Source organism: Melospiza georgiana, chromosome 10 (assembly GCF_028018845.1).
Source record: "Melospiza georgiana isolate bMelGeo1 chromosome 10, bMelGeo1.pri, whole genome shotgun sequence".
NCBI lineage: Eukaryota > Metazoa > Chordata > Aves > Passeriformes > Passerellidae > Melospiza > Melospiza georgiana.
Genome location: NC_080439.1, coordinates 17,135,265 through 17,152,374, shown reverse-complemented (window position 1 = coordinate 17,152,374; position 17,110 = coordinate 17,135,265). Strand labels below are relative to the sequence as shown.

The following is a 17,110-nucleotide window of genomic DNA, read 5'->3' as shown; positions in this document are numbered from 1 at the left end:
TAATGATTCTAAACACAAGATTAAAACCCATTTTAGACACTGCTCACAGTCTGCAAGGGCTCAGTCCATGAGAGGGCTGCCCAAGAGCAGACACAGCACAGAGATGCTGCCTCAGAAGTCTTTGTCTGTTGCAACGATTCCCATCAAAATTAAGTACACCCTAAAATCATTCTTTATAAAACTGTTAAGCAGCCGTCTACACAAATGAAAGCTTTCAAGAGCTGCACTTGACAAACCTGAAATAAAATGAACAATTTAAGTCATCAGCTTTATAATGCCAGAGTAAATGTGCTCCTTAGTCCAAGATAAACAGCCCCACTCTTGGTTCTAAAGAATGCTGATGCTATTCTGCCATCTGTCCCACGTTTTTTGCATTCTAGCTAACTGCATGCCCATCAAGGAATGAGCTCCACCACCAAACTGTCTGTATTTAATAAAAAAGAGCCTACATGGTTTGCTAAAGCTGCTTGTTTTGCTTGGCAAGGCTCTTTTTTCCTTCAAAAAGGAAAAAAGGTAATCTACCAATTAAATTCATCACCAAAGCAATTTACTTGCCATTTTGTTTAGGCTTTATATAAAACTGTGGTTTGCAGATTCCAGATACTTTAAACACCACCACTAAAATCTGAGACTAGATAATGAAACAACAGAACCATTGCTACCACTGAATTTAAAGTAATGTCAGCCTTTTTACTGAAGCAAAACTTCATTCAGCTCCTCCCAAAAGTTGTAGCTTGGGCACTCCTTTTCTCTCAATATACCATAGAGAAAGACATGAATCAATAAAATTTAGGCTAATTTTTAACATTTAAAAATCTGTTTCTACAGTTCATTTTACTGATATATTTTTCCAGATAAAGGTAATTTGAAATTTTGATCATACACAGTGAAATCAGTGCAAAGAGGCCCCAAAACCCCAAAAGGGTTTCACTGAGGCCTTTGGAAAGTGAACCAGCTGCTTTGACTGTTTCGCTTACAACAATTAAGGCTACATGGTTAGGGCAGCCATGCTTTCTTAGCATAGCTGGATGAAATGGAAAAATAAGGATAATAATTTTATTAATGAGAGAGGAAATTTTGTACTGTGGAGCTTTTTATTTATGGATACAGTTTTTTACACAGATTTTTCCATTCTCTACCCTGTATCTCTGCTACCAATCTCATTCTTCATATCAGTTATCAGCTTCTCAGAAAATAATTTGAGAGAACAAACACAAGCAATCCTGTTTAAGGATGATGGAAAAGGGATTCCTGTTGAGACACACTGACCCCAAAATCTTCCCCTGAATAACTGATATCTATAGAATCTACCTATAAATAAAACCTGCTCTTCCCAGGCTGGAGACATTCTGCTCTCCAGCTGGCACAGCCAGCACATGACTGCAGTGGCCTAAGCAGGCTCTAGAACTGCACCAGCAAAATGCCTTTGGTATTTCTGCTTTCCAGGGATTGTGCCACTTGCAAACACTGCCAGCAGGTTCTCTCATGAGATACATCTCTGATAAGAATATCAATTACATTCCTGATAAGAATACGAAGGAGCACTAGATTAAGAGGAACAAAAATTTAGAGCAGATTATTTTTTAGTCCTGTGTTTATGCTTGCGGTTTTTCAGTATCTGTGACAGATTTTAATAATATTTAGATGCCTAAAAGCAGTTGCAGTATATCTCCTTGTAGTTTTGAGAGAGCATCTAAAATGAGCAATGTTTCCAGCCACTCTAAAATCCAGCCTGAAAACCAAGCTCTTAAACCTTGTGCTCTGCACATTAATACAAATGTAGTATGGAATTACTATTATTATGGAAATACTTATTTTAAAGGAAATACAGATTTCCTTTACTATTGCTATTTGGTATGTAAATGCATTTCCATTATCAAAGATTCTGAGGAACCTTCTCTTCTTACCTGTATTAGGATCTTTTACTACAATGTCAGAAATCTCAAAGAGTTTGAGAGGCAAGGGCATCTTTCTGTTGGCAGCAATAGTTTTCAGCAGCCCAGGAAGGAGGGTTGTACGTGCCACCTGCAGGACAAATAGAGATGCTGCAAGTCAAATACCTTCCAAAATATCTAGTTTTCTTTTTTTGGTTTTGTCCAGTCGTAACAAGAATTTAAAAGTAGTCGTGTGCAAATACTGCACTTATCTCTTATGTTTAAGCAACTTTGATTTAGAGTTTTTAAACCTGGAAATGTACATTCTCTCCATATTTTATATATTGCATTCTCTCAAAGAGTTTATATGTGAACTTATGAACTGGTATCATTTCACAGGTGGTTGAGTTGCACTGCAGCATAGAAAAAAATACAGAAAGTGAAAAAAATCCCCATACTCTCACTTATACAAAAGGCAAATTCTAAGTTTGCTCTAGCTAAGATCAAATGATCTAGAAAGAAGTATTAAAATACTTAAAGAGCATCACAGAATTAAAAAAAAAACAAACCAAGAGTAATAATGGTCAATATTTAAAAACAAACAACCCAAATGTTTCCTACTCAAAGCTCAGGATGTTTAGAGATTGCCAAGTCTAATAGTTCCTTCTATGCTGAATAGGTTTTCTAGATAAGGAAGTGCAGCCATCTGGGATTTTCTGAATAAGACTGCTCAGTTTTGCCACGTTCTGCCACACATAACACGGTACTTTGCTTTCTTGCAAAGCTGACAGTATTTCACATTGGAAGAGAGATTTCTCAGTGCAGTAACAGAAAATGACACATTCAGCACATAAATATACACAAGCTCTTCAATGCAGGAAATGCAGCTTATAGTTTATAAATTTTATTTTCTGTAAGTTCCTTTCTCTCCTTTTTAAATACAGAACCCATGACAATATTGCTCTCAGAGTGTAAATGATGTCACCTGAAATTCTGCTGTTTTGGGGTTTGCTATGCGCACAGCGTTTGTTGCAGAGATGTCTGTGCGAAGTTTATCTGCAATATCTTCTTGAGAACACTGAAAATCAGACAAAAACATATCAAGGTCAAGTGGTTAAAATAGACAGCAAGCCAGTGATGAAATCTGATCTCAAGAATGAACAATAGAATTGTAGCACTGCCCCATAATACAGCCTCTCACACGTAACACTCATAATACAAATTAAGCCCCAGTCTTAAACCAGTTTGCCTACTTAAGTCTTATTTATAAGTGTTAATTACTGCATAAAATTAAGCTGGGTTAAAAAAAAAAAGCCAAGTGTTTATTTAGGCTTCTGTCACGGACTGTTGTAATTTATTTTAAAAACAGGCTCAGATGCTGCAACCTGACTTGCAGTGGGTGAAGAATTTTATTCTGAAAATAGCACTTGTAGAGGGACTGGTATCTGTTCTTTAACACAAAGTAAAACAATCCCTTGAGGGACACTTACATAAAGTACAGTACTGTCTGTGAAAAACAGCTTGTATGGCCAAGCCTTCACTTTTCAGAGCTGTATATAAGATTCTTGTAGTTTGTTCAATTTTGGGGGTTGAAATGTTTTTAAAGCCTGTATTCTAAAGGTGTGTCTTGAAGCTGGTCAGTGAAACAATATGCATTCAGTTTATCAGGCTCAGCCAATGTCTGTGCACATACTGCAATAGATGCTACTTCTAAGATCCACACTTCAGATTTCCAAAATTTATAGCATTATTAGAGTAATAAAGAAACCAGTAGCAGACTAGGCATGGAATTGAGGACTTGCTTGTGTACTGCAGGCTCCCAGAAGTGTTCCCTTTGCACTGGCAGCACTCACACAGTGTGTTGATACACCAACTGTGAGAAAAATGAGCAGATGATACCATCTGAAAAAGTGGATTATTGAATAATCATTTTAAAAAATCCCAAATAACACAAGGAATGCTGAATTTAGGAGACGAGAACTGTGTTAAACAGTTTTCAGATGTCTATTTAAACTTCAGCATGTTACTGTGATTTAACTACATGGATTCTGGCTAAACTAGAGCTCCTCACAGAAGGCAACATTATTGTGTAAAAGTGTAACTTGGGGCTCTACCCAAGAAATAGACCGAGTGCAAAAATACATAAGCAGTGTTTGTCATATAAGATTGGGGTACAAAATATTGTAGTATAAATTATATCAGTCATAATCCTCACTTAATAAAGTGTCACTCAGACTGTGAGTTTTATCCTGCCACAGCAGAAATACAAATAGGAAATGTGATACCATGACACACTGCATGACCTTCAAAAATTCTGCTGTTGCAGTTCATAAAGGTTCTCAGTTGTAGCAATATAATGTATTAAATATTCGTATTTATAGGAATAGACATACAGACATATTACCTATTTGGTGCTGAAATAAATGAACTATGTGTTCAAAGAAACAAGCAAGAGTGCAGCACTCAAAAATGAATAATGAATTAGGAAATATTAATTATGGATTATAATATTAATGAATAAAGAAAAACTTTAAAAACAGACTATATGTACTGTTGCCTCAACACGGTAGTAACCACAGGCCTGAATACCTCTGTTAGATATTAGCACTGCAGCACAATACTACTTATTGTCCTGGTTACTTAAATGAGTTAATAACCAAATATTAAAACCGGAATATATTTTTCAGAATGAGACCAAATTTTGCTTTTGAAGCTCTGTGAAATCTGAAGGTGTTAAAATTTTATTCAGTCCATTCAAATTAGCAAATGTGGTTGCAATATCTGAGCCCTTCAACTACCAGAAGGCTTTTAGGAGCCTGAAATTCTGCATCTTAAAATATTTGAGTAAATTAGTAAAAAATATCTGTGAGCAGATCATTCTCTCTTAAGAGGTTGTATACTTTCAAGGATTTATAACTGGCCATCTAGTAAGTTTTAGCTTTGGGAAGAAGTTGAGAAGTTCCACAGAGATTTTTAACAGAATGTGCAATGATAGCTCCCCATATCCTAAAATGTGCACAAACTGGACATTTAGGCAAAGGCTTTGATCTTGCAACAGAAAGGATTTTTAAAAATGTATCTTGTATTTTCCATAGCTGCCTATGCCAGTCTCCATACAGGGACAGTTACCACATACATTTGGAGGGCATAGGAGCATATTTAACTTCTTTGTTTTCAAGAGCAGATCAGGTTCTCTGATCCAGTTCACAGCTAAGGGGTATGAGCAAGTGGCCATGAGAAAGATGTTGTTTCCTGCTGTACATTCTGTTTTAGCACAACAATCCTGCTGTATAATTTCCATAGTACAAATTATGGCATCAGTTAGTACCAGAGTGGCACTTGCTGCTGCAGAGTCCTAATTCTTGGTCAAAGACTACTGGCATGGCTGTAACAAAGAATACCAAAAACCAGTGATAACAATGCTATATTTTTTATCTATATTTATCTATGTACCATATATCTATTTGTTATCTTTATTCAAAACCCTACCTGTGGTGAAATTTAGAAAGCATGTCCCCCTAGTGTCTGTATATTGTAACTTTTTTATGAGTACTCTTAAAATAAGCTCTTTGCAGACTGACTGCAAAACAATTGTGGGCGAGTAACAATACTGAAGAAAAATAGGTAAATAGGTAAATCTCAATACACTGTAGAATACCCACCAGAAAGTACTAAATTTTCATGTTGTTTTTCCAGATTATTGAATCATGATGAATTTCACATCTGGTGACCAAAGTCTTGAGAGAGATTTGCTGTCTTACAATTTCATCCTATCAAGTTAAACTAAAACCAGTCCTTCAGCAGCTATTTCCCTCTCTATACTTAGAACTGCATACCACATTAACAGTGACTCATTTAATTTCTCTGACCTACAAACTCTCCAAATATTATACTGTGATTCCAAAGCCCTAGTAAACAATCAGCTGCCAAAACAGCACTGGATGATACTGATACATTTATACAATAACATATCCTCAGACCACCCTCTGCAGTTCTGATTGCATCATTGTTCAAACATGCAATTAAGAAAAATATGAAATCAATGTAATATACCAGGGCAAAAGTGAGTGCTTCAGTGAATCCAGCAGCTGCCAAGTCCAGCCTCAGAAGTTCTGCAAGCTTATTGAGGGGGAGCTAAAATGAAACAAAACAGTTTTCAGCTTCCATCTAAAAGCATTTTGCTATTCTTTCCCAAGGTGATTCTGCCTGTTACATGATGGTGAATTCACTAGGGAGGGACTATGCTTGTGTGCTTAAAATTTTTGAAAGCATTAGCCAGCTGCCTTTAGGCTTGCCTGAGGAAATGAATCTCCCAATTAGAGATTTAATACGGGTTCCCTACTTAAACCCTTCCTTTTTTTAAGTACCAGCAACCACTGGTCTTAGACTTATTCAAATCAGCGGGGCATCTGTTTTGTATCCCATCCATGGTAAATACTTCTCAAGGCAAAGCATGTCAAAATATTTAATTCCTAGGTTCTGTTTTCCCCAAAGCCCTTCTGGCATGCAGCAGTCATTTACTGACAACAGAGCATTCATTTGAAGGGGCAATCTTACTTGATTAGCTATGGTGTACGTTTTCGGGATCAGCATCTGAATGTTGTTATAACCATAAGCTATTGCTGCATCTTCTACGATATCACAGGCATGGATAATGTCTGCTCTGGTAGGAGGGATTTCAACCTCTAGATGGTTCCCATTCCCTGTGACGTGGGACTTCAAACACATCCTAGTCAGCAGCTTTGCCAGGCTTGATGGAGTTTCACTGAAACAAAACAAGAGAGTGGTAATTTATGGATTTTGCAATGTATTGACTGGTTTTGTAAAGTAATCAGTGTTTTTTCGGCATTGCCTCATATCCTGGACAATCTGTAAGTGCTTTATGGACTGTACACAGATTTAGCATTCAAACAGAACCAGCTCAGATTCTCATTCATGAGATGGTCATTTTCCTTTACTTCATGACAGTTGTGGGAAGCTGTAAAGAATCATTCACCTTCTCTGAAAGCAGGGAACTCTGTTACAGAGTCAATCTAATTACCCAAGATAACCCCAGAATTTTTGATAAATTAAAAATAATCACAGTCTAAACATTTTTAAAACAATGCAATAATCAATGTCCTCTATTACCTTTGTCACAGTTAATAAAAACTATGTTTTAATTTGCAGTAACACACCTGATTCCTACTTTCTTGTTAATGTATTCAGGTTTCACCTTCTCTGTTCGATAAGCCAGCTCCTAAAAAGAAAGACAAAGATTTTAATATACATATTACATATACAGATTTTAATATACATATACAGTGCCTGCCATTTCTACCTGAGAGGATTCAATCTCAGTAATCTAGCTTCTAACTGGCATACTATGAATGACACCCACAGAAGACAAATGTGGAATATTAGGCTATATTTAGCATTCTAAAGTGAACAGGATTGTTGAAAATATACTCTAGTATGTGATACAAAAGCTGTTCTTGGTTAAGCTGGAAGGGTGAATGCAGCATGAAATCCCTGTTATTGAAACTTCCGATAATTCCTGATATATGCAAGTATCAGAGTCACTGAAAGTTTCTGGTGAGTTCATCCTAAGTCAAAGCCCTAAAGCACAGAAGGGTCATGCATGAGATCTCATGGTCATGTACAGATCAAATGACCTTTAACAGGAAAAGGAAGGAAAACTTTCTATTTCCTTATTGGCACACAAATACCTACCAGTATTTTACTTAGCAAGTGTGCAATGTATTTAAGGAAGATATTTTATATGTATTTATGTCTTCCATGTTTTTCTAATCCACTTGATATACAAATCCTTAAAAAACATAGCATCTGAAACTTGTGGTTTTTTTCCTCTATTTTATCTAGGGAAGCTCTTTGGCTACTGCAGACATTTCTATTTTGCTGGATATCTTTTCAGGATTCTACATCTTTCCTCTGGTGATTAAAACTGACATTGAGAAAAGAAAAAGCTAAAATGACACTAGAAAACCTCTCAGCAAAAAAAAGTTTCTTTCCCTCTAAACAATTTGTACTCCCTTGGTGTATCTGATTTTATGAACTCAACCAGAGTTCATAACTCAGAGTTCACAGTTCATAACCAGAGTTCAACTCTGTCTTCAGTTACTTTCAGGAAACAGGAGGAATTGCTTTCTTTATACTTATTAAGAAAATAAAAATGTAAGACTGCATTACTGTGAACAGATCTGTCTGGGGCTCTGAACTGAACTTGAAGTCAATATTCTGCTTTTTAGACCTTTACATAGTTGGTGTCTGTAAAGTGAGAGACTGAAAAATGCAGTGTTACAAGGTTATTTCAACTGAAGGGCATTAAAGCTTCCAGATCTGATAAGTACATTAGGCTGAGGCTGATTTCAGTTGTCCATAGGCTTAAGGCTGAAGGATCTCTTCCTGCATTCATTTTTCCTGATTTGGAACACGTAGGATTTAAAAGCTTTAGACACAGATGATGACCTTTGATTGCAATCTTTACTTGTTCCTGAAAAAGTTCCTATGGCAGACATGCTACACCATAATAGTGGTTTTTTTAACCTCATCATAATTCAATGGAGCTTCAAAATTACTTTCCTTGACAAGGAGAAGCTGGAGCTGGCGTTATTTTTTGTGGGGTTAGAGGAGGTTCTGACTCACTGGGCTTTTACACTACACCTCATAACCAGCAGATGTTGCCATAGCAGGAAAAGAAAACAATGTCACTGTTCCCAGATTTTGTGTAAATCAGCCCTCTCCCTAAGGACACAGAGATATCCTCATGCTGTGCTTACCGGATAGATGTGGGTCTTCCCATTGGGATAAACCACTTCTACTGCTTCAACACTGAGAGAGAGAAAAATATAAGTAAAACTGGTTGTAACACATGGCCCAAATGTGGAAATTTATATATATGTGGCCCTGGAGATTTATACTCACGTGAATGGCTTCTCACAATATTCACTGAACATCGTGACTATAATATCAAGAACAATTTTTGCCTGCAAAACAAACATAATAATCACAGTGAAATCTGTCATCTACTTGTGTTGAAGTAGAAAAAATATCTTAACAAGAAACAGGGAAAATATCTCATCTTACACCCTCTTCATTCTATTCTAATTTCCTAGCAGTCTAGAATATTAGACTGAATTTTTAAAAAAATTTCCTTCTGATGCAGACATTTGTGCAAAAGCTTGAAAATCTGATTTTCAAGGTTCTAAAGCCTTTGTGTATCTTTTCTAAACTCTGCTCTTTAGAAACACAGGGTTTTTATTACCATTTAGAACTGGGTCTTCCTAACCTGTCTAGTTAGTAATTTTACTGAAGTTCAAGTGAGAATGGAGAGGCTGAAGGACTGCATTGCTTAGCAATATATTGTCAAATAACCTCATTTGCAAATTTTTTTGTTTTACAGTTAATATTTTAATAGATTAGTATAATGAAATGTAATAATGAGATTCAGATGAACTTCTCAATCCACAAAGGGTTTTTTTTGATGCCTGACAGTGTAATTTCCTTCATGTAAAAGAACAACATTTTATTTATTTTTACTATCAAGACAAGCAGTAGCAAGAAATGGTTACTTATTAGTTTGCTTAGAAGCCACTTCTCAACATGCAAATTTAGTTGTGTTGTTAACATACCATTTTGTAGTAGAGTAAGTTAAAAGCAGTTTTGCTGTTAAGCATGAAGTTACACACTTTAGGAAACTATCAATGAATGCACAACCTATATTCAAGAACAGGCAATTATAGCTCCTTGGCTTTCATGCTTCAGCTTTGAGTTACAGAATTTGCATATGGAAAGACTTGAATTTAGCAATTATTTGCATGGCATCCCTGCTTGATAAAGATAACTAAGTAGAAAAATCCTTGTCTTTCTTCCCTCAGCCCAAATTTTCAGTAGGAGACAAAATGAATCTTTACAAATAGTATTCTGCCATAACAGGAAGTCTTAGTAAATTTTACTCTTTTCTAAGTCTTTCAGATTTAGAAAAAGAGCTCAAAAAGAACAAACAATCTCTAATTTACTTGAATTATTTTCTCATACAAGCTGAACACTTAGTGTCAACATAAAGATACAGTAAAATCAAAATTCAGTGAAAACACAACGCTGTCTATAGAGCAAGCCTGAAACTGTTTCCAGAGAATTCCACAGTCCTACAACTTTTGCATTGGAAGGTTGGCTCCTTACAGTAAATGCCTTTGGTTGTAGGTCTTTGTATTGGAGCTCTATTACCCAAAGGGTAAACAATTATATTAAAGCATTTCAAAAGCAGGAAAGATTAATTTACCTTTGTAATATCTGTGCCTGTACATTCAATAAACACATTTCTGGTATTTAGCGTTATTTTTGTATGATCTCCTAAAACATGTGAAAACAAAAACATGTTAAGAAATATTAGTTTTATTGCAATAGCACTGATACTGATACTGATTTTGTGTCAGAAAGATCACTGTCATTTTCCACAGCTTAAAAAAGCCACTATCTACTGCACCAACATTTACAGTTGTTGGCAGAATTGCAGCTCTTTTTATATTTGAATTTATGAATCAAAGAAAAGGAAAAAAGCAGATCAGACACACTGACTGGGTTATGCTTTACACTGCAAGACACAGGGATATTCAGTATCCTGGCAGCCAGCTGGGAAAGGCAGCTAACAGAACAGTGGCCATCTGCTGTTAGCAAAGGGCTCTGCACTGCCACAGCATCCCATCTTCCCTGGGCTTAGTCCCACATCCCATCACATGTGTGATCTATATCATTTCCTTGGGCAGGAACAAATGAAATGGCTTTCAAATAATTATTTAGACTAATGACAATCAATAGTCATTCTGTGCTCTCCTGACACTGCTGATACCCTAAAGGTTGCTCTATTGTAGTAATTTAGGTGCTGGTATGGGTTCCTTCTAGGCATGAATTTTCTTTGTCTGTACTGGGAGTTATGATGTGTGCACAGAAGCACATCCCTGTTGCAATCAAAATTTTCTTGTCTGGAAGAAGCACCTGAAGTGTCTCTTTTGCAAACTGGATGTGAAGGTCCCTAGCAGATGGTTCCCTACAAAAGTGGGGTCTGTTAGTAAGGCACAAGCAGTCTGGAGCAGCTGTACAGAGATCTCATTCTGCCTCTTAGGCACAGATGGGCAGTGCCCACCCGGAGTGAATCCATGGCTGGGAACCATGCAGGAATGGGCACACACAGTCCTAGATCCATGTGGGATCATGTCAAATCCAGCCTCTTTGTCCTCCTTGCCTTTCCTTGCACCATTCATTAGTGCAGCTGCACCAGAGCCTAAGAAAGCATTAGGATATACAAGGGAATTCCTGCTTGCTTTGTTTCACCCTTAGCTGCTCTGGTTCAGTTTCCTACTAGGAAATGAGGTCACAGGCAGACTGGGAGTTAGGGGCAGCAGAGATCTCAGGACTGAGGGACCTTGTCCTCCCTACAACTGTGCTGTGTCTCTTTGCACATGGAATGTAGTCAGCATCTCTGGACTCGCTTCAAAGCAAACACAAGCCCTCACTTCAGTGCTTGTAGATAATCCAAACAACCAATTCAGATGTTTACATTGCATTATCTGTTTAAAAAGCACCTCTGACCTGGAAACCTCACTTAGATACTGTTCTCTAAAGCAGAGGCAGGTGTTAAATTTAGCTCAACCTTTTTAATTGGTAAAATACAAACAATATGCAGTGCTCATACATGGAGCACCCCCAAGCTGGAATGAGCCTAACAAGGATCAGGCACAGTGGTTGACAGCATCTTCAATTCAGACAGTTACTGTTACAGTCCCTGCCAGAGACTTTGAGCTGCCTTTTAAGAAGATTTAGGTTAGCTGGATAAGGTCTATTAGGAAGCACACATCCAAAGAGATTATCACTGCAGATTTATTGGTCAGTGCAGGGAAATTTACTGATTCCTCACCTGTATTTCAGTATATAGACATACTGAATTATCTTTCTTTAAGGAGTAATTCTTGACCTGCCATTAAATGGCTGCAGTAAACCTGGTTCTCAAAAATCACGCATGGTTTCTTTTGCATTCAGAGGAAACCCATATTTAGAAACAATGCAAAAAAAAAGGTCAAGACCAATTTTTTTCTTTTTAAGAAATTAAAGTCTTCTGAAATCACTTAGTGTGATAACAATAGGAGTCATAAAAAACTAGTTCCCATTGCTGGTAAGTTCCCTGCTGTGATTTCATAAAATGGAGTACAAAGTTGCAGTTACCAGTTTACAAAATAACTTCTTGCTGGCTTCTTTTAGCTTAAAAAATGCTTTCATAACAAAAATTCCTGTCACAAGGAACTTTATTGAGTTGGGGAAGAGCATGAGAAGCTCAGTGCAGAGGTTTGCAGTATAATTTTTACACCCTTCTGATGAAGATGAGAAAAATGAGCACTAGAAGCTTAGGGAGGGAGCAAAAAACCTGACTATCTTTAAACTGAAAGAAGGAAAGAAGACTTAGGAAATTGTAAGCAAAACAATTTTAAGAAAACATAATAATCCCTATGGCACATCAGCATTTCTGTCAGGCACCAATTCACACACAAAACAGCAGTAACACTACAGAGCAGTCACAAATTAATCTTACCATTGATGATTGGTGGCATGGACAGAACAACCCCATTGCTGTCATAAATGACAGGGTAACGTGGCTTGTTGTCAATCAGGGGCAGGTAGTGCCGAAGGTGGCTGTCAGTCTGGAGGAACAAAGCACAAACTGAACTCCACAGGTGAACTTCCACAGAGCCACAATCCTTTGGGGAGTGATTAAGGGGTGTTTTGAAGGTGGGAAGGATTGGGTTAGAGTTAGGTACTTTACTAGCACAGTGTTGTCTCCCAGCAGCAGGAAAAGTCTGAAATTAAAGAACTAGATTTTTGGTTTTCTTCAGAAGTGCTGAAGATTATTTAAGGATTCTTTCAAACATGTGTAGGCCACTCTGTCCAAATGATAGTCTTGTTCACCACAGCACACAAAAACATTGCCAAACATCCTTAGTCTATAGGAACTCTTCTTAAAAGTGATAAAAATTAGCACTGTAATACTTTCAATTATAAATTGCTGGATACTGGCACATCCCTAAATTTGATTCAAAATTTACATTTGTTCTAATGGCCTAAGTATGTGCTGTACCAAAAACCTAATTTCCTTTTAGTCTCTCTTGTTTCTGAACACTCTTACTCTTTAGTCAGAGGCACTTGATGATTTGTCTCCAGGGCCAGTATGTGTTTTCCAACATGACAAGCAAAATATGGAATGTCCAATGGCTGTTAAGCTACAGAAGATAATTGTGTTTTATTTGTAAGAACAACTTCTAATAACAAGGATATGAGAGATAGTTAGCCTTGGAAATTTATCCTCCTCATTTAGTGCAACAAGTCTGAAAAATTCCACTTACCCTATACAGATCCATAATTTGTGAGGCTGTGTACTCCTGGGATTGATTCAAGGGCTTAAATTTAATTTCAGAAGGTGCTTTGGCTGTATAAGTAAATGGACCGGTGATGGTGTCCAAGTCATGGGTACCTATTGCTACTAATGCTCTTTTCCTAGAAATAAAGAAGGCAAAATAATGGTTTACTAGTAATACTTGGGAGTTTCTTGGAGTATGATGCTTTATGAAAAATGAGCTTAATAAAAAGCAGAAGGACAATTTTGAGAAGCCCAGAAATTATTCGATGAATAACATTTTAATAAATATTATTATGAATAGCAACACAACTGTCAAGGCAAATCCAATGGGAATGTTGCTAAACACTTCTGTCTCAACTGCTGAATGAACTGCAACAGCTGAACAGGCAAGGAAATGAGAAGGATCAAGAGAGCTCCCATAGAAGATTTTTCTTGGCATAACCGTAACACCTCTCTGCAATAGGGATGTGCAGCTTTAATGTGATAAAATCATAGACACAGACACTATACACCATAAATTTAAGCACTAACCTGCAGATATTCTGGTGCAGCTTCTCCTGGAGGTCGATGAAGCTGTCGTAGCGGTCCTTGGTGAAAGTTATGTTCCGCAGGACGGCAGCCACAGCGTGAGGCCGGACCTGGGCAGTCTGCAATTCACAACAGCAGCTCCTCAAGAGATTTGATTTCAGCTGCATCTGAAACTTTGATTTGATCTGCTACTAGGTTCACCCAAAATAATTTGTCTATTGTTCCTCCCACTCCTCATTCCTAAGAATAGATCACAACTAGTAGAGATATTTAAATGTCTTTAGCTCTTGTTCTGCAAATAAGATTTCCAGTCTCACTGCTCTTACAAAATCGTACTGATATGGATCTTGCTGCTTCAGCAACTCTCAATGCATTTACAAAAGTGCAGTAAACAATTTTACCTGTTCAGTGATAATCAGCCTCTGACCTTCACCCTCAGCTGGTATTATCTTTTCAAACCTAGGGAGATTTATCCTAAAACAAAAACAGAAGTAAGTCTGTAGCTGCAATGTAGCAAACTCTAGAAATGGAGCAGGAATTATATGTAGAAAACTTCCTTGCTAACATTTATTGGCATGTAATAAGCTAATTGTGCAGAACTTGTTTTTTATGGGATGGTCAACAGATTACTGAACAAGAAAGGAAGAACTCAGCAAGATGAAGTCATTGCAGAAAAGGGAAATAAATTATTTGTTTTGGTATTTATTAGAAAGGATCACAAGGAAGTTTGTCTGCAGGAGTTCTTTACAGAGGATAAGTCTCAAATGGAACAGCAATTGAAAACTTTTTAGAACAGATACAAAACCCAGGAACATTCTAGTCTGGTCTTTTCAAGTTATGCAATAGATCCTCTCCAGAGGAACACCTGATGAATCTCATCTACACATATAATCATACTCCAAATGCAAGCAAGTAGGAATTTCTGTTTACTGACCAGAAATGGACCCAAATTTCAACAAACACCACAGAGATCTCACAACTTTGCCTTACCTTTCCTTAAAGACCTGCAGTCCTCGGACCAACCCTTCCAGGCAAAGCAGATCATAGCGGTTGGCAGGAACATCAATTTTATAGAGAACGACATCAGAGGCACCCTTGGCCTTTTCTTCACCTTTTTCTTTACTTATAATGTCCTTCTCAGATGTCTGCAATCAAGCAAAACTGTGAGTTTAACCTGATATATCTTAACATTGACAGCAGTATGATAGTGATAAGAAAGCAGAAACTGAATTAATAAGAAGTTTAACACTGTAATTTGCATTTATACAGCAAATGGACAAACCAAATACAAGAGATGACATAAAACCTCAAATTCAGAAACTGTAAAGCAGTGTACCAAAAGAAAAATTCAGTATTAAAATTTTAAGAAAAAATATTATAGAAGCAAGAACCTCCAGGCTGTCAGACCCCAGCAGAGATCTGAGACGTTATTTTTGGCAATAGATTGGCAAATGACGTGTCATAATCAAATTTATTCTGAAATAAAGCATAACATATGACATTCAAATGTCTTTTGATAAGCGTCATTAAAAAGCCAATAAACTAAAATTAAATGGCAAAACCAAAACAGGTCTGCTTGAACAAGATTTGCATGGATAGAGTTATCAGGAATAGCAGATCTCCATAAGTACAGAACTGAAATAAAAATGTTAAATATAAATTTAGTTAAATTTATAAATATAAAGTTACAACTCAGCTAACAATGTCCAGGACAAACACATTTTTGTGGATATTGCACAGATGACTGTATATCAAACAAAGACAAGCAGATATTGTAAAATATGATCAATATATGTTCTGTGGCCATACTTATGCTGCTAAATAAAATGGTGCCTGAGATCAAGCAGCACGGAGTGCTGACCTCCAGGAAGTATTGCAATATGCCATCTTGGAGGCTCTTGCTTCCAAAGTAGTAACTTTTGTATGTCTGAGGGGTTTTTTCCCAGATTCAAAACACCTGTGTTAATACAGTGCATTACACCATTGCAACAGGGGATATGCTGGAAACAATGCCATACAAACTCTTACCAAAAATCAATGCTGTCAATATGCTACATCTACTCAAAAAGCAACAAATAAAACCATTACTTACAATTTCATCAAGCTCCAAACCAAACTCAAAGCAAAGCTCATCAAATTCTTCATCCGCTGTGAAGGAAGAGGGTGAATTTTGGTTAATAAGCAGACATCAGACCTAATTTTTGTGTATGTCTTTACAATGCTTTCAAACAAGATAGCAGAAGCTCTTTCGGGGAAAAAAAGGTACAAGTAATTTGAAGATTTTTTCCTTATATTTGCATCTGAGTAGCAGCTTCTTTAGTATATATTTGATTTATTGACGTGGTATTCTGACAGTCACAAGGGAGGGCTTCTGATCTTTGGAGCTAAGCTCCTCAGCCAGATCTGTCAGAGCAACTCTGGCCTGAACAGATAATGAAATCAGAAGGGAATAACTGGGCAGCTTCTGCCAAGTGCTCCTGTTCTGATCAGACAGGTTGCTCTACAGAGGTTGCATCAACTGCATCATCAACACGTGAGTAACGCAGAACAGCCCTGATCTGACAATGCAGATCTGACAATGCCCTGTTCTGACAATGCATCGGGCTGTCTGCAGAGCCACAGTTTCCGTCTGCTCGAAACCACTGCATGTCCTGAATGCTCCTTCAGCCGAGCAGATCTTAAACCCGCATCGAGAGCCAGGCTGGAAGGACTGAATAAACCCTCGCTATTCACCGCTCGCTTTGCCTGCTCCCCCCTCTTCCCCCTCCTTCTCCGTTTAACCAGATCCTAACACAGACAGTGAAACTCCCAACAGGAACCGCCATGCGGAAACGCGCGGTTGCACTTCCCGAGCGATCTGGGCTCTAGCAGTGCGTGTCAGGGGAATGGGCTGAAGGGGCCGGGGATGACACATGGCTGTGCCTGGCGTGCCGTGGGCTGGTGAGCAGCAGGCGGCAGGGGAGCCACTGGCGCTGAGGCCTGAGCTTCCCCGAGAGCCCCGGTGCAGCCCCGGGACACGGGACACGCGGCCGGCGGCACCGTGCGCGCACAGGGCGGGCAGCGGCGGAGGGGCCGCGGCGATGGCAGCGGGCGGGCGCGGTGCTGTGCGGGCGCGTCCCGCGGCACGGCGGGGATGGCGGGCACTCACTGTAGCTCCTGCCCAGCGCCTGGAACAGCAGCTCCCGCTTCACGCTGACGGTCGGCATGGCGGCCCGGACCCGCGCTGCGCCTGCGCCGCGCTCCCGCCAGGCCCCGGCGCGCTCCCGCCGCGCTGCCCGCCGGCCGCCCTCGGACCCCCGGCCGC

General features: G+C 38.5%; 1 protein-coding gene across 1 annotated transcript in view; it reads right to left on the bottom strand.

The window, feature by feature from the left end:
- FARSB (phenylalanyl-tRNA synthetase subunit beta) overlaps positions 1-17,034 on the bottom strand; it is a 35,006-nt gene extending 17,972 nt beyond the window's left edge. Inside the window, exons 1-15 of the mRNA XM_058031431.1 lie at positions 16,955-17,034; positions 15,899-15,954; positions 14,797-14,951; positions 14,208-14,280; positions 13,810-13,925; positions 13,265-13,415; positions 12,457-12,565; positions 10,156-10,226; positions 8,799-8,860; positions 8,654-8,705; positions 7,052-7,113; positions 6,432-6,639; positions 5,928-6,008; positions 2,860-2,952; positions 1,908-2,025 (exon numbers count right to left, since the gene is read on the bottom strand). Of these exons, the coding sequence (XP_057887414.1) occupies positions 1,908-2,025; positions 2,860-2,952; positions 5,928-6,008; positions 6,432-6,639; positions 7,052-7,113; positions 8,654-8,705; positions 8,799-8,860; positions 10,156-10,226; positions 12,457-12,565; positions 13,265-13,415; positions 13,810-13,925; positions 14,208-14,280; positions 14,797-14,951; positions 15,899-15,954; positions 16,955-17,012 (1,465 nt within the window). The 5' untranslated portion in view covers positions 17,013-17,034. The remainder of the gene's footprint in view (positions 1-1,907; positions 2,026-2,859; positions 2,953-5,927; positions 6,009-6,431; positions 6,640-7,051; positions 7,114-8,653; positions 8,706-8,798; positions 8,861-10,155; positions 10,227-12,456; positions 12,566-13,264; positions 13,416-13,809; positions 13,926-14,207; positions 14,281-14,796; positions 14,952-15,898; positions 15,955-16,954) is intronic.
- Between the last annotated feature and the right edge of the window lie 76 nt (positions 17,035-17,110).